At 40.6% G+C, this 19,908-nt stretch overlaps 1 protein-coding gene across 1 annotated transcript in view; it reads right to left on the reverse strand.

Moving 5' to 3' along the window:
- spata5 (spermatogenesis associated 5) overlaps positions 1 to 19,908 on the reverse strand; it is a 77,782-nt gene that overhangs the window by 54,602 nt on the left and 3,272 nt on the right. The window contains 11 exon segments of the mRNA XM_046865803.1: positions 4,431 to 4,510; positions 4,696 to 4,749; positions 5,675 to 5,884; positions 9,272 to 9,426; positions 16,723 to 16,978; positions 18,227 to 18,350; positions 18,439 to 18,495; positions 18,575 to 18,704; positions 19,063 to 19,210; positions 19,213 to 19,694; positions 19,827 to 19,885. Coding sequence (XP_046721759.1) covers positions 4,431 to 4,510; positions 4,696 to 4,749; positions 5,675 to 5,884; positions 9,272 to 9,426; positions 16,723 to 16,978; positions 18,227 to 18,350; positions 18,439 to 18,495; positions 18,575 to 18,704; positions 19,063 to 19,210; positions 19,213 to 19,694; positions 19,827 to 19,885 — 1,755 coding nt within the window.

Raw genomic sequence — 19,908 nt, forward strand, 5'->3', positions numbered from 1 at the left:
AAAAATATTCACATTGTCTCACAATGTAACAAAAAAACCTTTCAGAAACATAGGTTTAAATATTGACCAATTAATATTGGAAATAACACAAGTCATGCGTATGAAATATCGAATTCAGCAAAATGATATAGTACGATTTGAAATGTAATATATATCTGTATTTTTCTAGTCTAGCCGGAAAATAAAATCTGATTGGCTGTTGCATGTTGGTCTTATTTGCGACTCGCGAACTCAAGAACTACATCACGCAAACTATCAAACAAAAACAGTGCTGCGGGAACGTTTCAATGAACATTAGAGGTAGCGTTACATGGACATCAGAAAACTAAGACCTTTTAAGACCTAGATCGCCAAATTTAAGACTTTTTAAAGCCCCCGTAGAAACCCTGGACCGACAGACAAATTGGTAAGTAAACAGACGGAAAAATATGGTGCCATGGATTATTTATATAGTCAGTCCTCAAAAACAATAATAATATAGACAAGCAGACAGACAGTCAGACAATAGATAGATAATTAGACAGACAGACAAACAAATAGGTAAGTAGACAGAGAGAAAAATAGGGTGCCATAGATTATTTATTCAGTACTGAAAAATAATGTTAGCATTGACAGACAGACAGACAGACAGACAGATAGTCAGACAATAGACAGATAAGTAGACAATCAAGAACTACTACATCACGGAAACGGAAACAAAAACATTCTAAAGTGCTGCGGGAGCATTTCAATGAGTGTTAGAGGTAGCGTTACATGGACATCAGAAAATGAAGTCCTTTTAAGACCTAGAAGACTTTTTAAAGACCCCGTGGAAACCCTGGACGGACAGACAGACAGACAGACAGACAGACAGACAGAAAAATATGGTGCCATAGATTTATATAGTATATTTATATATATATATTTATATAGTCAGTACTCAAAAACAATGTTAGTATAGACCGACAGACAGACAGACAGACAGACAATAGATAGACAGACAAACAAATAGGTAAGTAGACAGACAGAAAAATAGGGTGCCATAGATTATTTTTATTGTCAGTACTGAAAAATAATGTTAGCACAGAGAGACAGACAGACAGAAAGACAGACAAACAATAGACAGATAAGTAGACAATCAAGAACTTCATCATCACGAAAACTAAAACATTCTAAAGTACCCTGGACAGACAGACAGACAGACAGACAGACAGTACAGGGTTTAAAGCTCCGACATTCACACGCGTGTTGCATGTCACATGAGTGTGCACTTAGAATCAAGAGCATTTAGATGTAAAAAATGTTTCTGACGGGGAGCATCTTCGGTGTGCAATAAAGATGAACAAAAATTTACTTTATCTTTTAGACACACACACACACACACACACACACACACACACACACACACACACACACACACAGGACAGGAAGTTTGGCCCCATTCCACTCTCTCCTCCATCTGTCTCCACGGAAACAAAGACATGCTTGTGTGTGTACGTGTCTCCACTGCACAGATGTTCCAGTGTGTGTGTGTGTGTGTGTGTGTGTGTGTGTGTGTGTGTGTGTGTGTGTTTTGTGGGTAAAAAAAAAAAAAATCTTTATAGAAAGCTGTATATTTTAATCAGACTTTCCTTTTATAGGTTTTTATTCATTTGAATTCCCCACGTACGATAAAACATCCCATTAAAGCTGCAATTAACGATTATTTTGATAATCGGTTAATCGGATTAAAGGAAACTAAACTTTTTTTTTATGTATTTGCTTATTCTAACTATATAAAACTCTAATTCAGTGTATTTTAAAGTTTAGAGTGGCTGCTTGTTGAGGAGCGTATGAAGGATTCCTTCTTGAACAAATTCACTCACGCTGGGTTGTTTCTTTTCTGTAAAACAAACAAACAAACAGAATTTGAGTATGAAATGTGAAGCAATTTGTGTAAATCAACATTTGTATCGTTTTTAATGATAAGCGCAGATGGCAAGTTGACAACGGTGCTTAAAACATATCAATATAAAATACTGTTTTGACAATAAAAAATAAATGAAAAATACGCACATTTTGTACAGTTGTGAAAATGTAAGCATCAGGAATATATAATGAATTGAATTTTGTATAATAATTAAATGATATATGCATAAATTAAATATACGAACATCGAAAACAAGCATTTGGACGTAGTAAAGCCGCAGTAAAAAAACGTTTGAAAACAGATACGTTACTGTTGTACGTTACGAACAATATTTTCACGGACCGGTCTGTAAGGTGTGGCGGATAAATCCAACAAAATAAAATGATACGACCGTCATAAAAACTGGTATTTTTAAAATATAATAATAATCGTGAATCCACTGTGGTGTTTTTTGTTCATTTTGCTCGCTTAGGGGTTTGAATTTAGCGGTAATGTATTATGTGTTAGCGGCCGGAGCCCCTTTAAGAAGGTAGAGGATGGAGGTAAGACATGTGACCGAGGCATCATGACATGCATCAAGAGTGAGTCATAGACAGATGTGGTGAAGAAAATCCGGTAATTTCCCAAAATAAAACATCGTTCAGAATCAGATAAGAAATCAAACAGAAAAAATCTAAGTTATGTATTCTTTCTGTGCGGCCCGGTACCAATTGACCCACTGACCGGTGCCCAAAGTTACAAACAAACAGTTTACAAAACTGTACCATTTTCACATGATGAGGATTATACAGTTTTTACTCACCGTGCTGGTGATCCGTCTTCATCCGTGACACCGGTGTGTTTTCTTTGCGTGTGCTCGTGCATCACTGTGATACTTCCGTCCCACACAAGCTCCGCTTTGCAATAACTTGCAGGTTACAGTCTTCTTTGTTGCGTTTAATATAAAATGCTCTCATGCCTTGGACGACTTGTTACGCACAGTTTTTCCTGCTGCCATTGACCCTGGACTCTCCGCCCTTTCGCAAGCGGCTGCGTTATCACGTTATTCGTTGACAACTAATTTTAAAGGTCTGGTGTGCACGGAAAAGGGTTAAATTACATGCTACCACATCCGAAGACATCCTATAAAATTGTGTGACCCCAACCCTTGTGGTACCAGTTTATGGAAGAAACTGTCATCTGGCTGGAAAAGTCAGGTGTCTCAATACTTGACTTTACACTTGAGATAATTGTGCATCTAAACATTAGTAAATATACAAAGAGTTTAGAGAAATGACTGACTTATTGTATAACATGGTTGGATTTAAAACTAGTTCAGAGTTTAATCAGTTCAAATGTAAACCTGTTTTTTTGCATAATCCAAGTATGTTTTGTTTTTAATACACTTACAAGTTTAGACCTGAAACAGTGGTTCTGTGTACAGATCTGAAACTGGTTAAATGTGTATTGTGTTTAGATGTAAAACTGATTTATTGCGGATATCTTGTTTCAATTTAATCCAAGTTCAAATTTTATACTGGTTTATTGAGTCTGAAAAATTTGGATCCAAAACTAGTTTATTATGAGATTTAAATTAACATTGTTGTAATATTGTATAACTGGATAAACTGTGAAACTGGTTCATTGTGTTCAGCATGTGTATTTCTGAAACTGGTATATTGCTTATAGTAAGTTTAAACCAGGAACTGGTTTATTGTGGAAAATACGTTTAGATCGGAAACTGGTTTTTGAAGTTTTGTTTTTAATACATTTACAAGTTCAGACCTGAAACAGTGGTTCTGTGTACAGATCTGAAACTGGTTAAATGTTTATTGTGTTTAGATGTAAAACTAATTTATTGCGGATAACTTGTTTCGATTTAATCCAAGTTCAAATTTTATACTGGTTTATCGAGTCTGAAAAATTTGGATCCAAAACTAGTTTATTATGAGATTCAAATTAAAATTATTGTTGTAATATTGTATAACGGAATAATCTGTGAAACTGTTTCATTGTGTTCAGCATGTGTATTTCTGAAACTGGTTTATTGCTTATAATAAGTTTAAACCAGGAACTGGTTTATTGTGGAAAATACGTTTATGAAAAAAATGTACAAGTTTCACTACAAAAACAAGTGGTCCGTATCTAAAACTGGTTTAATGCTTATAATACATTTAAACCTGAAACTAGTTTATTGTGCACAGTAAGTTTAGACCTGAAACTAGTTTGTTGCATGTAATACGTTCAGATTTGAAAGTGGTTTATTGTCTAACACGTTTACATATAAAACTGATTTACTGTGTATAACAAGATTAGTGCTCTAAATCTGGATTAATTGCATACATGTTTACAGTAAAAATTAAAACTGGTTTATATCAACAAATTGGATCCAAAACTGGTTTACTAAATACAAGAAGGTTGGATCTGGAACTGGTTTATTGTGTCTAACAAATTTATGCCTGACACTGCTATCCCACAAATAGTGCAAGCGACTTATCATTCAGTCATTTCAGATCTAATCTGGTTTACTGTCTTTACTGTTTGTTAGTGTGTGAACACGTACCTGCTCCTTTCTACAGCCAGAGCGTCGATCTCGTCGAAGAAAACAATGGAGGGCGCCACGGACCGCGCTTTCCGGAAAACCTAAAGTTGGAAAACACAGGCTGGGTTAAACAGCATACACCGAAACACTCACTCACACCAAATTGCTGGGTTGCAGTTGTTCACAGTAAAGTCAGAGTAAATATTCAAATAAAATAAAGTATTATTATTAATAATAAATTACTATTATTATTAATATAATACACACAAACACACAGTTCACTGACCTCCCTTACGGCTCTCTCAGACTCTCCGACATATTTACTTAGTAACTCGGGACCCTGAAACACAAGAAGAAAAAAACACTATGAGCAGAGTGTCAGGACCCAAGGAGGGTGGTATGGCCTCTGAGAGCTGAGTGTCAGGACCCAGAGAATATGTAGTGGTTCTGTGAACTGTGTGTCAGGTCCTAGGAAAGAAGGGTTGTCTCTGTTATCTGTCTATCAAGTCCCAAGGAAGAAAGGAAGATCATCTAGGAACTGTGGGTCAGGCGTGGGCTACGGATCTGCATGTCAGTTCCCAGAGTAGGTGGTTTGTTATTTGGGAACTGTGCTTCTGGTACCAGTTAAGGATGTGGGCCATTACTTATCTCTGTAAAGCTGCATTGGGACAAAGTCTGATGCTAATACAAATTTAAAAATTCAAATATACAAGTACAAATAAAACTGAATTGAACTGAAACGAGTCCCATGGAAAAAGGTTATGTGGCCTATAGAAACTGTGTATCAGGTCCCTCAGCAGGTGATGGACCATTTGTGAACTGTGCATGAGGTACCAGCGAAAAAGTTGAGCCATCTAGGAACTGTGTGTCAGGTCCCAGGACAATTGGGGGCCCTCTGGCAGGTCCGGGCCTATGTCAGGACCTATGTCAGGAAAAAGACATGGGTCCACTGGTAGCTGTGCATTCAGTCCCAGTGAAAGAGATGGACCATCTGGGAACTGTATGTCAAATCTTAGGAAAGGTGGTGTGGCCTAAGGGAGCTGCATATCAGGTCCCAGGAAGGGAGGTGGATCCTCTTTGAGCCAATTGGGAGCTCTGTGTCAGGTCTAAAGGAAGAAGGTGTGGCCTCTGGGAGCTGCAGGTGCCAGAGAAAGTGGAATGGATGGAGGTGTAACCTTTGTGCATCAATCCCATTGAAAGAGGTGTGGCTTCTGTGGCAAAACAAATGCTGACTACATGTACACACACTTGCACAATCACTTTACCTTGATGGCAATGAAGTTCAGCTTGCTCTCATTTGCAAGTGCTTTCGCAATCATGGTCTTTGAGCAGCCAGGTGGTCCGTACAGCAGCACACCTTTAGGGGGCGTTATGGAGAGCCGACAGAACGCCTCGGCATGCTTTAACGGCCACTCGACAGCCTGTTTCAGCTTCAGCTTCACATCCTCCATTCCTCCTACATCGCTCCAACACACCTTGAAGAAAAAAAAACAGCATTGCTATGAAAGCAGAAAAACACTCAAATTCACCCTTTAGCTTTTTTCAGTCAAGCAGGAAACGATGGGCCAAACGCGGTTCATTTAACAAGATTATCAAGTCATAATGGAACTAACCATGTTAAAAAGGTTCACGTTTAGTCACAATTGAGTCTCAATTGGTTTTAATAAGCAAAACAGAAAACATTCCCCACAGCATTATAATACCACCACCAGCCTACACATTTTGTGTTCAAGGATTCACGCTTCCATTTCATTTTATAACACAGGGTGATGTTTTTTAGACTTCAAACTGCCCTGTAATGGTGAAACCCCGATAAGTTAAATCTGCTGTCGTATCCCACCCACCTCGACCGTTCGTACCATGAATTTGTTTCTACATTGTTACTGTGTCCTTTATTGGCTACGCATATCTCCTAATGATCTAAGAGCTATAAATACTATCAAATAAAAGATATAACAAATGTAATTTTTAGGGCAGGTTTGTTCATATTCACGAAAGTTTGTAAAGTGGGAAGCGTCTGTACTTTAGTCTCCCTGTCAGGTCAAACTAGTTTGCCTAATGTCCTGCCTACAGACCTGCTTGGCATTGGATGTAAACTTTCCCACATTATTCTGCTGTCCAGGAAAATCCCAGGAGGTCAGCAGTTTTTCTAGCACAGACAACAATGCCATGGTTCAAGTCACTGAGAGCTGATTGGATAACTGGCGCATTATCACATGATCTGCTGCTTACAGGTGTACAGATTTTTCTAATAACACGATGAATGACTACATATTTCAAATCCATGACAGGTCGAAAAACTGCATTTTTTGTAATGCAAATCACATTTTTTCCCAAAATATTTTCTAGAATTTGGCCTCATTAACATCTGAACGATCTTCCCAGACCACCTCATGCATAATAAATCAGATGGGACAGATATGTAAATGAGTGTTTTCAGTTTTACAACTAAAGAAGCATACATCAGGCATTCGGATATCAAACATGTCTTGGCTACATACAGGAAACATTATTGGGTGCGCGCGCACACACACACACACACACACACACACACACACACACACACACACACACACACACACACACACACACACACAGAGAATTGCTGGGGATCCTTCAGGACCAAACTGAAAGACCATTACATATACACTTATGCTAGCACACATGGTTTCTTTTTCTCCCTCTATTTCTCTCTCTGTGTCAGACACACACCCACACCCACACCCACACACACACACAGGAAGTTTCTTATATAAAGATGAGAAATGAATGTCGAAGCTCATCTGGATCTGATCAGCCCTGCTGGAATCCATCAGCCTTCCTCTCTCTATCCTGCACTCCTCTCTCATTCCCATTCTCTTTCATTCCTCTTTCTCTCCGTTTGATCTTCGCCATACCTTCATTCTCCTCTTTCTCTCTACCTGATGCTCTCCTATGTATATATGCATTTCCCTCTTTTGTCTTTGCTCCATTGTCATTTTCTTTTCTTGTCCCCCCCCCTCTCTCTCATATTCATCAAAACTTTTTTCTACCTCTATCCCTTGTTTTCATCATTCTTAATCGTCCTCTATCCTTCGCTTTCTGCTATGCACATTTCTCTCTTCCCTTAATGCTACCTCCTCTCTATTTCCTTCGCTCTCCTATGCTTCCATTTTCTTATCTATCCATCTTCCTATGACCGTCCTTTCCTTCTCTCTCTCTCTCTCTCTCTCTCTCTCTCTCTCTCTCTCTCTCTCTCTCTCGTTCATTTGCATGTGTTATGTTGATCTCAGTCCAAAGCAGGAAGAAAAGCTGTACTGCTCCGGGCGACACATCGCCACGACAACCTGATTCCAATTAGTGACAGGATGATGCAGGAGCCTCTTCCTGTATGGTTACTGACACAGACACACACACACACACACACACACACACACACACACACACACACACACACACACACACACACACACACACACTACACAGCAGGATGCTTGTGTGTTGTACAAATAAAATCCCCTAAACATCCCATTTTCAAGTCTGCGTTCAGCAAACAAGACCCTAGTGTGTGTGTGTGTGTGTGTGTGTGTGTGTGTGAGAGTAAGTGTGTGTCCATTCTCTCTGCAGGTGTGAGGTATAAAATCACCATAAATAGACCTATACTCAAGCAAGCAAAAAAAAGTGAGCTATTGTATAGCAACCTATTTACTCCCCCCCCGACATTCCTTTTGTTTGTACACACAATAATCCGCACATCTGTTTATTCTCTCTCACACACACACACACACACACACACACACACACACTAAAATGTTAAAACATTCATGCATTCACTCATTTACTCTCTCAATCGTTGCAAGTCCAATTTGCAATTTTTTTTATTTATATAAATCGAACTCAGCTAAAACACTTTTTCACACAGAGCCATATAGTTTTGGATTTTGGTTTTCCCCAATAATAAAAACCTTCATTTAAAAAACTCACTTGTGTTCTCTGTTAAGAATATCTAAATTAGTTTGATGATCTGAAACATTAACGTGTGACAAACATGCAAACAAAATAAGAAATCAATCCCAACACTTTTTCACACCACTGTATCTCTACTTGTTTCACTTTTTTAAAATCACACTTTCCCTTCATTCGCTCGATCGCCTGCACATTCGTTATCTCGGTCACTCGTATGCACACGCACTCGTTTAAACTAACTGAATTGTTCGTTCATTCACTTGATATGCTGTAGTTCGCATTCTTTCCTTCACTTCATCCATTAATCCATTCACTCATTTAATTTGCCTTTATGTTTTCTTCAGGGATCATTTACTTTGTATATGTGCACTTGTCGCTACTTTCCGCATTTCTTGTTGCTTAAGTTTTTCACTTATTTGCTCACACCTTCACCCATTCCTTTTCTTCTTTATTCACACTTTCATTCGTTCCTTATTTTCGCTTCTTCACTTATCGTTCGTAAACAAGTGGACTTATTTCGTTGTACCTCCACCCATGCACTAGTTTGTATTCATCCATTCATCTATTCATCCGTTCAAATGATTACTTATTCGCAGCTCAATTTATTCATTTATATAGAGTTGCACTTTCCCTCATTCGTTCGCTTTTCAGTTTAGAACATTTGCTGGTTCCCACAATTTATTCACCCACTCATTCATTCACCCACTCATTCATTCATTCATTCATTCACCCACTCATTCATTCACCCACTCATTCATTCATTCATTCATTCACTCATTCATTCACCCACTCATTCATTCACCCATTCATTCATTCACCCATTCATTCATTCGAATTTGCCCTCATTTACATTTTCCTCAGGGTTCGCAGTCTACAACACTGATTCGTTCATTCACACATTCATTCATTCATCTCACCTTTGGCACATCGATTGCCACTTCTCTCATGGCACTGGGTTTAACTTGAGTCATGGCCAGTCGAAGATCAGAGGTTGTGACCTTCACTCTGTCCATTAGGACATTGTCAGAGATGCCTGGAGTGGAGGAGAGCACTCTTCTCAATGCATGGAGCCCTGAAGAGGACAAAAAGAAAATGATTTTTGATGCGACAGCAAATAAATCCATCCGTCCATTCTACACACAATCGCATTTCTTCTCTCGCATGCACACTTGCTCGAACCCTGCACATCCAGGCTAATCCATCAACACCTTTCCTCCCTCCGGCACATACTTTAGAGACTGAAGACAGCAGGAGGGAAGTTATGAAAAACCTAAACGCACATTTACGTAACCTCCAAAAGAAAGAAAACAAACACAAACCGGGGCTGAAACGATTCCTTGTGTTACTCGAGCAATTCGAATACAAAAAAAAAGCATCCCGAAAATAATTTCTATTATTTGATTAACAATTTTATGAATTTATTATTAAATTACTTGTTATTTAATCCGTTTAACTGCACACAAAGCACTGCGTTTCCTCACGGACCATTATTACAGATGCACCACCCGGAAAAACTCTGGACTGCCCTGGGATCTTGTTTATAAACGCGGCGTATGAAATAAACGAGGCTGGAAACATCGATTCTTAGATTTTTATATTTGTATTTTGATGTTATTTAGCAATTAAATGCACTAAAATTGGTTAAGTTTTGATAAATAATAAAAAAAATGCAAATTCTTCTAAAAAGGAAACCCATCTCATTTTCTCTTGTATATTAAGTATTGCTGTTTAATAAAGATAAGGTACTAATCCCATTACTCGATTATATACTAATCTGTAAAATAATCAATAGCTGCAGCGCTAACACACACGCTAACACACACACACACACACACACACACACACCAATTAAATCCAACTGTTCCCTCCACTCACTTTCACGGCTCAAATGAATCAAGACACTTCGTGAGGCAAATTTTTTATGTATAGATGAGTGGAGGTGAAACCTGACAAGAACGAGAGAAGAAAGAAAGAAGGAAAGAAATGATCGCTATAATTGGTACAAAGCTAAAAAAACAAAACAAAAAAATTTGCTGACCACACAAAAATGTATACGTCGTCTTTGGATGGGGCAGCGTGGAATTTTCCCCTTCACTTGAACTAGGAGACCCAAACCTTTTCCAGCAAGACACTGCCCCTGTGCATTGGTTGGAGTGGAAGATCTCCTATAGATCTCCTACCCTATTGGGATGTATTGGAATGCTGACTGCACCCTTATGGCTGGATAGAATGTCAAGAAATCTCCAGAAAGTCTACTGGAACATCTTCCCAGAAGAGTGGAGGTTATTATACCAAAAGAAAATGGGGCCTCCATGTGGAAGCAGATGTTCAAAAAGCACAAAATCTTATGCTCAGGAGTCTATAAACATTTGTCCATCCAAGTGTAGCATAATATAATGGAAAACAAACACAGTTGATTAGATTTCGGAAAGATGTAATAACAAATAATACTGCTTTATTACTGATGACCTCAACGAACAGCCCTATAAGGAGCCTTCTTTTCTTTTTTTTTTTCACCTTACACACACACACACACACACACACACACACACACACACACACACACACACACACACACACACACACATACAGCCAAGAGGCTTCCTTTCACGATGCTGGCTGGAATTGCAGGAGGATTTATGATTAGACAGTATTACATCCTGTTTACATAAAACACAGATTCCTAAAGCACAGACACTCGCAGGCCAAGCCAAAAAGGTCAGTTTGTTCTGTAGAGAAACCCTGAGGGACACTGAGCCTCTCTCCTACATTTTTTTTTTCTCCCTCTGTCTCTTTCCATCATATTTCCTCTTTTTCTCCCTACACGAACACGTTGCCCTGACGGGACCTGAATGAGTGCATTCAAAGTTTAAATTCGTCAAAACACTGCAATTTTGGAAACACTTCTCATACCTACATTATGCCAAACATCCCTGAAAATGTTCAGAACCTTTTTTCGTGTTGTTTCAGCCTTATGGGAATGAGACAGAACACAAGATCGTAAAATCTGAAATGTTCAAAAATATGACACGAGGCAGCTAAAACCCATTAAAATATCCAGAAAGAAAAACGGTACCCAAAAACCACAAAACTAGTGAATGCAATAGTCTAAATCCAAACTACAACCAGAGCTCTATGGGTAAGGGGTCAGAAAATCTGAAAATTTAACACCCAGACCAAACAAACCAGAGTACAAAAGTCTTTAGAAAACCAGCACTGTCGATCAAAAAAACTGAGGACCCCATACCAAACACTCAAAAGTAAAAACACTAAAAACTCGATAATTAAACCCGGAAAAACTAGTCGATAATTCCAGCAATCAAATTTTGGTGCCGATTAATCTGCAAAGCCGAACAAATGGGTCGACCTGTAGTACAGACGCCACAAAAAACAACCCAAAACCCAGACTTTAAGGTTTTAGGGTAAGTTTAGTACTATTTTACATGGGGTGTTTTTTTTTTATTCAGTATCCATTATTGGTAATCAGTAATTATTTGTTAGATTTCATCCATTAACCATATGCAAAGGTAAGTAAATGTTTTGGGTCATTATAATAGTAATAATGCTCTTTTATTAGGCTCTGTAATTCCTTGAAAAGTACCTCACATTTGTTGGTACGATGCATAACAAAAGAATAAACTCATCAAAAATTAGAAAGTACAATATATACATTTAAAAAGGGTCCCTGGTGGTCTGGTGGTTAGGATGCGGCGCTCTCACCGCTGCGGCCCGGGTTCGATCCCCAGTCAGCAAACCAAACCCAGCCACTCTTAGTGCCGGTCCCAAGCCCGGATAAATGGGAAGGGTTGCGTTAGGAAGGGCATCCAGCGTAAAAACATGGGTCAAATCAAACATGCGGATGATCCGCTGTGGCGACCCCTAATGGGAGAGCCAAGAGAAAGTACGTTTGTTTAATATATACATTTAAAAATCATAAAATTTCCACAATAATACTGGTTGTCACTCCGGCCCGTATCATTATATTGTTACAGACCGATCAGGTCCCTCATTAAAGAAAGGGGTGATTAAAAATATGTGGCAGAAAAAAGTTTGGGGCCCCCAGGACTAAACACTTACAGTCCTGATTGCCTTTTTATAAACAGCTAGAATCTGAGACCTATGAGGTTTAGAACCCAATAGAAGTCCATGAATCAAATACACCCAATTCCATGGTCTTGAAGCATCCAACCCCTCCAATACACCCTGAGATTACTCAAAAGTATTTCTCTATTAACCACTTGACCTGATATTCTAAGGGATACCAACCCCTTAGCAATGCATCAAATCCCCAAGGCTCTTACGAGTTGCAGGGTCCAAACAGCCACAATTCTCACCGATCCTAAACCCCGCCCTCGTTAACAAGACCCCATAACTAACTCCTTTGGATACTTTAATACAGCCAGATCTTACGTGCTAAAAATCAAAGCTTGTCTATTGCAGTGGAAAAACCAAACAAACCAAGGGCTATTTTTTCCCTCTAGTACATATGGAACTGATTTTGACTTCGCAAACGGACTTCTAGTCGTGAAAGCGGTCGGCGGGGTGTAATCCGATCCGGGACACAAATATGGACGACGCAACAGGAAACCCGTATGCACAAGGACATGTAGGACGTAAAGGGGTCTAAGTACCTGGTCTACAGACCCCAGAGCTCCAATCACCATTAAGGAGAAAGGAAAGACTTGGATGGGCCGCTGATGATGTCATTAACTGGACCGCTAGACCACTGATAATATACTCAACAGTCAAGTAATGAGAGAGAGAGAAAAAAAGATCGAGACAGAGAGAAAAATACTTCCCCCGTCCCTTGGGCTATTCTTCATTTTATTCATTTGGTTAAGAAAAACATCCGAAGTCGTGTGGTGTGTGTGCCAGAGAGAGAGATACACACAGTAATGTAAACCAAATGTGAATTCCTGTCCTCTATTCATACACCCCCATCCATCTCTCTCCCTCTCCCTCTCCTCTCTCTCTCTCTCTCTCTCTCTCTCTCTCTCTCTGTCTGTTGCATGGCTGAGGTGCAGCTGTATCCTAAATGATGCTGGACACCGGGCCTCAGTTCCAAGAAGCAAAGACGAACATTTGCAAAACATCCCACTCGGCCAAATTAGGGCCAACACTGCACTCTTTCATACTGATAGGAAATGAGAGAGGAGGGGAAGAACGGAGGGGTGTGTGTGTGTGTGTGTGTGTATGTGTGTGTGTGTGTGTGTGTGTGTGTGTGTGTGTGTGTGTGTGTGTGTATTTGGGGGGGGTTTATGGTTGGCATTAGAGGCATGGATCCAATTAGTCAGGTTTAAAAATAGAGCCAGAGAGAAAAAAAAGCCCCTCATATAGAAAAGTCAGGGAGTTTTTCACCTGCTCTATAAGTCACGTTCACACACAGGTGAAAAGCATGAGATGAGATTATTACCATCATCATCATCATCATCTTCTTCATTATCATTAGACATTAAGACAATAACAAACCAAAATAAGTAAATAAGAAAGAAAATAAAATAAAAAATGTGAAAAGAAAGAAAAGAGTTTGAAAAAAAGAAACAAGGTGTAACAAGCTAAAAAATAAAAAATCTAAGTGTAAAATAAAGGAGTAAAAGAAAAAGGAACAAAGAAGACAAAATAAAAAAACAAGAATGAAAGAAAATAACTAGGTGAGACTAAAACAAAAAGCAAAAACAGAGAAAGAAAGAAGTCAAAAAGGAAAAAGGTGAGACTATAACAAATTAAAAAATAAAGTATGGGGAAAAGGAAAAGAAAAATAGAAAAGAAAGAAAGAAAGAAAAGACAGGAGTAAAAAACAAAAAGCCAAGAAAGAAACAAAGAAAAGAAAGAAAATTTGGAAAAATATAGAAATATTTAAAGAAAGAAAGAAAGAAAGAAAGAAAGAAAGAAAGAAAGAAAGAAAGAAAGAAAGAAACAGAAGGGGAGAAAAAGGAGTAAAAAAGCAAAAATAAGATAGAAATAATTAAATAAAAAGAAAAGGTGGAGACTAACATACTAAAAAGAAGGAAAGAAAGAAAGAAAGAAAGAAAGAAAGAAAGAAAGAAAGAAAGAAAGAAAGAAAGAAAGAAAGAAATCTCTTTCCTATATTTAAATTAAATGTAAGTGAATTATTATATTATAAAAATGTAAATAAAAGTAGCATGCTGTCACTGTGGGGTGTGTGTGTGTGTGTGTGTGTGTGTGTGTGTGTGTGTAAGAATCTGCACAACCACTGAAAAAGTGAATCTGAGCTCCAGCATCTTTGACCTTCACACATATGAATATGCCACAGATACAAAATGAAAACAGCCTGAAGGAAAAGATGGTGAGACGAGAAAATAAAGAAAGAAAGATAGGAGGGAGAGAGAGAGAGAGAGAGATGGGGGGATAAAGGCAGGAATGTCTTCATTATGTCACGCACCTTGTTCCGGAGCCCCCCCTTCCCCCCTTCCCCTGATACACCTGTATTTACACTCCACCACAGCTGTGTGCTCAGAATAATAGCCCAAAATAATCTGAATAATAGTCTGTCCATCAGCCAGCCGTCCCCCCCAAAAAAAAGAAAGGAAGGAAGGATATAAAAAAAGCTGGAAAGTACCCCTCGTTTCCAGAGCCTGTTATTAGTCTGAGGAGGAGGAGAGAAACGTTTCCGGATTTTATAAACACGAGCCCGGCAGAAGGCCTTGGCACTTTAAAAGGAAAAAGTGCTTTATAAGGAAAGCAGGCGCACGTAAACACTCGCTAAACCGATTTATTGCCGATGTCGCAGTTCACTTTCACTTTTCTATCTCTCCCTCTCTCTTTTCTTTCCCTCTCTCAAACACACGTCTGTATGACAAAGCATTGCAGAGATGAGCATCACACTGCTGGGGTTGCTGGCACTGTGTGTGTGTGTGTGTGTGTGTGTGTGTGTGCGTGTGTGTTTGTGAGAAGTGTGCGTATTGTATCAATCATTGTGCCCAGGGTCATTTAGAGGGCAGTGTGTATTGATCCAAGCTTCAGTTTCAGTGAATATGGAGCATTTGAGCTGCCCAGAATGCTGAGAGCAAAGTAATTTTATCCAACACACACACACACACACACACACACACACACACACACGCGGCTGCATTAACGTGATTAAGAAGGATCTCAGCTCAGGACTGCTGACTGTACAGTAATGACAGGATGTTTAAGAAGTCGCAGCCTCGTCACAGCTCTCAAGAGGCACCGTAACGCGGAACCAATACCGTCCTGTTTATGTTTGGGACGTCTCTCTTTTACCCATCTGGACAGGAAGTGACATCATCATATGGAAATTGTTACCTAAAGCGGGCATTTTGGTTTTTTTATATATTACTTTAGGACGTGTTTATTGTTGCACGCATGCATATGGGGCCATTAGAGGAAAAAACAAGTGGAAACACACACACACACACACACACACACACACACACACACACGTGGGTGTGACATCTGTTCCTAGGTACACTGACCCTACATATTTAAATAGAGAGACACAGATAACGCCTCCTTCACTAGAACCAACAACCAAATACCACACCTCCTTCACTGAAACTACAGAGACCACGCCTCCTTCACGAGAACCAACAACCAAATACCACACCTCCTTCACTGAAACTACAGAGACCACGCCTCCTTCACGAGAACCAACAACCAAATACCACACCTCCTTCACTGAAACTACAGAGACCACGCCTCCTTCACGAGAACCAACAACCAAATACCACACCTCCTACACTGAAACTACAGAGACCACGCCTCCTTCACTAGAACCAACAACCAAATACCACGCCTCCTTCACTGAAACTACAGAGACGACGCCTCCTTCACTAGAACCAACAACCAAATACCACACCTCCTACACTGAAACTACAGAGACCACGCCTCCTTCCCTACAAACAAATACCACAACTTCCTCACAGGAACCAACAACTACACAGACCACGCCTCCTTCACTGAAACTACAGAGACCACGCCTCCTTCACTACAACCAACAAACAAATAACACGCCTTCTTCACTGAAACTACAGAGACCACGCCTCCTTCCCTACAACCAAATACCACAACTTCTTTACAGGAACCAACAACTACATAGACCACGCCTCCTTCACTGAAAACTACATTGACCACAATTTTCAAAAGTGTGTGTGTGTGTGTGTGTGTGTGTGTGTTTCTCTTGGGTGGTCTTGATATGTGGGGGTTAGATGTAGCCACAGAAGAGGAAAAGAGAACGATAGATGCAAAAAAAAAAGAGGAGGGAAATTACTTTTGTTTGATCCTTAAAACCCACACAAAAGGATGAACATATACACACACACACACACACACACACACACACACACACACACACACACACACACACACAAACAAACAAAAAACTAACCGGCCTCCTTGCACACAGCGGCAAGGTCAGCTCCTACATATCCATGCGCCGCGTCAGCTAGTTCCTGCAGCTCCTCGGTGGTGATGTCGTTGGGGACGGAGCAAAGCTGCTTGCTTAAAATATCCATTCGTCCCTGTGCTGACGGCACTCCCACCTCCAGCTCCTGATCAAAGCGACCCGGGCGCCGCAGAGCCGGGTCCAGCGCCTCAGGTCTGTTCGTGGCTCCCAGGACCAGCAGAGAGCCACTGTGACTTTCCTACACACAAGCAGACACGGTGTCTCCAACAGCACAAACTTTTTCCTACGACGGGCCAAAAAATTCTAACTTGACTGAGGGCCTCGACTGCTAACTTTCGACAATACAGCCGTGTGTTTGTAATATCAGCGATCTCTAATGAGAGTCATCAAGCTGCTTAAATCTGCTCAAGACTTTTTCCAAATTGGGGGAAAATATTAAAATTCACTGCTCTCCACATTTAACTTACATAAAATTTACATTTTTAGCTCAACGGCTCACCGACTGGTCATATACTTAGCTGGTAGATGGGCTCGTAGGTTAACTGGCAAGCTGACTGGTGAGTTTATTGGCTGCTGATTTTTGACTGAGTGGTTGGCTGATTTTCTGGTTGGTGAACTTTCTGACAGACTAACTGACTGGTTGGTTAACTGGCTAGTAGACAAAATGGTTGGGTTACTGACTGGTTGGTTACCTGGCTGGTTGATTACCTGGCTGGTAGGTTACCTGGCTGGTTGGCCTACTGACAGATTGATTACCTGGCAGTTGGTTTGCTTAATTGTTGGTTACTTGGCTGGTTGGTTACCTGGCTGGGTTGTTTGCTGACTGGTTGGTTGGTTACCTGGCTGGTTGGTTACCTGGCTGGGTTGTTTGCTGACTGGTTGGTTGGTTACCTGGCTGGTTGGCTTACTGACTGATTGGTTACCTGGCTGGTTGGTTTGCTGACTGGTTGGTTGGTTACCTGGTTGTTGGTTACCTGGCTGGTTGGTTGCTTACCTGGCTGGGTTGTTTGCTGACTGGTTGGTTGGTTACCTAGCTGTTGGTTTGCTGACTGGTTGGTTGGTTACCTGGCTGGTTGGCTTACTGACTGATTGGTTACCTGGCTGTTGGTTTGCTGAATTGTTGGTTAACTGAATGGCTTGCAAAATAGCTGGCTAAATCTAAATGGCAAGTTAACAGGCTGGTTAGCTAATGGAGTAGCTGGTTAGAGTGCTGGTTTGGCAGAACATATGAATAACTAACTGACTAGTTGGCAAAAGGACTGGTTGGTTGCTGGACAAGTTACTGGTTGTCAGAGCATCTAAACAGGTAGCAAACTGACTAGTTGGATGAATGACCAGTTGGTTAATTTGTTGGCAGATTAACTGAATTTCTGGCTAACCGAGTAGCTGGTTAACTAAAAGGAAGGCTAACATGTAGTGGGCTAACAATCTGGATGACTAATTGGCAAGATAAGGGACAGTTTAACTGATTGGTCAGTTGACTCACAGATCCAATGCCGTCCATGAGCGTGAGCAGTGACGCGACCACTCGTTTCTCCACCTCGTTCTGCGCTCCCTCTCTTTTCGGACAAAGTGCATCAAGCTCGTCTATAAAGATGATCGCTGGCTGCCTGATGAACACCACACACACACAAGATCTCAGTATAACCAATCTGCTCTCGTCATGCGAAATAAATATTTTTGGACAGATTTTTTAACCTTTTCGCAGCCTCTGCAAATATCTGACGCAGCCGTGCCTCAGTTTCTCCATAAAACCTAAACAAATATAAAACACGAAGCATGTAAAAAGAAACACAGATTATAATTCCTGCAGGTTAAACTATCTGAAACGTACTTGCTCACTATTTCAGGGCCGTTGATAACACTTATGTGTGCGCCAACCTCGCTGGCTATCGCTCGTCCAATCATAGTCTTCCCTGTGCCTGGCGGGCCATACAACAGCACGCCTCTAGGGGGCGGGATTCCTGAGAACAATTCAAAATAAAAAAGTACAGATCATACACACACACACACACACACACACACACACACACACACACACACACACACACACACACGCACACACACACACACACACACAAAAGAAAAATAAAAGTGAAGCGAGTTTACTTTTTTTGAATAGATTGAAAAAAATTTCATTGTCCGAAATGTACAAATTATAAATCTTTTTTTAAAGAAAATATAAATTGGCATAATTGCAAAACAAGTGTAAAAATAAATGAATAAACTGATTAATTGTTTAATAGAAATTCTTTTTACCAACTTAATATTAAAAACAGATTAAATTCTTTAAATGACATACACACACACGATAAAACCCACCGTACTTCTTGAAGATATCTGGGTGTTTCAGCGGCAGCTCGATCGTCTCCCTGATCACCTGCAGCTGAGCCTCCAGCCCTCCGATCATACTATACGTGACCTTTGACCTCTCCTGTCCCTCGTCTTTACTGTCCTGAGTGTAAGAGTGCGTGAAGCTGATTCTGGTGGAGCTACAGACGGAGTAGAAGGTGTCATTCCCATTTCGGCCAGCAGATGGCAGATGGGGTTTTCTGTCTGTACAAGCTTGTGCTTCTGGCCCTTCGTGTGTAGACTGATTGGGCGTTTCTGGGTGAGGGGAAGAGGAAGCGCGCCGTCAGACAGTAAGTGGGTGCCGGGGGTGGAGGACGTGGCACTCGGGGTGAAGGGAGTGGTGGGAGTGAGAGGTACGGTGGTGGAGGATCGTTTTGGCGTGCTGCAGGATGGGTCGAGGGTCAGCTGGCCCAGCTGCAGAGAGAGATCCAGAGGTGCGGCAGTGTCCGATTCGGAAGCGAGGCACGGTGGGGCAGAGAGAGAGGGTGATGGAGAAGAGAGGGAGACTCCGTCAACGCCTTTGAGAGACGTCACGCCGATCTGGCACTTACGGCCGAAATAGGAGACGAAGAAGGAACTGCCAGGAAGCAGAATCCTATAGTCTGAGAGAGGCACAGACAGACAGACAGACAGACAGACAGACAGACAGACAGATGTAAAAGATAAGAGAGAGACAGAAAAGAGACAAGCAAGAGAGAGACAGAAAGAAATATGAAGAGTCAGCGACTGCCTACCTAGTGACTGTCGGAGGAAGCTCTGAAACTCTTCAGTCTCCAGAACCTCGTCCTCTTTCCTGCAAAAAAAAAAAAAAAAACA

This window comes from Silurus meridionalis, chromosome 14 (assembly GCF_014805685.1).
Source record: "Silurus meridionalis isolate SWU-2019-XX chromosome 14, ASM1480568v1, whole genome shotgun sequence".
In the NCBI taxonomy this organism is placed as follows: domain Eukaryota; kingdom Metazoa; phylum Chordata; class Actinopteri; order Siluriformes; family Siluridae; genus Silurus; species Silurus meridionalis.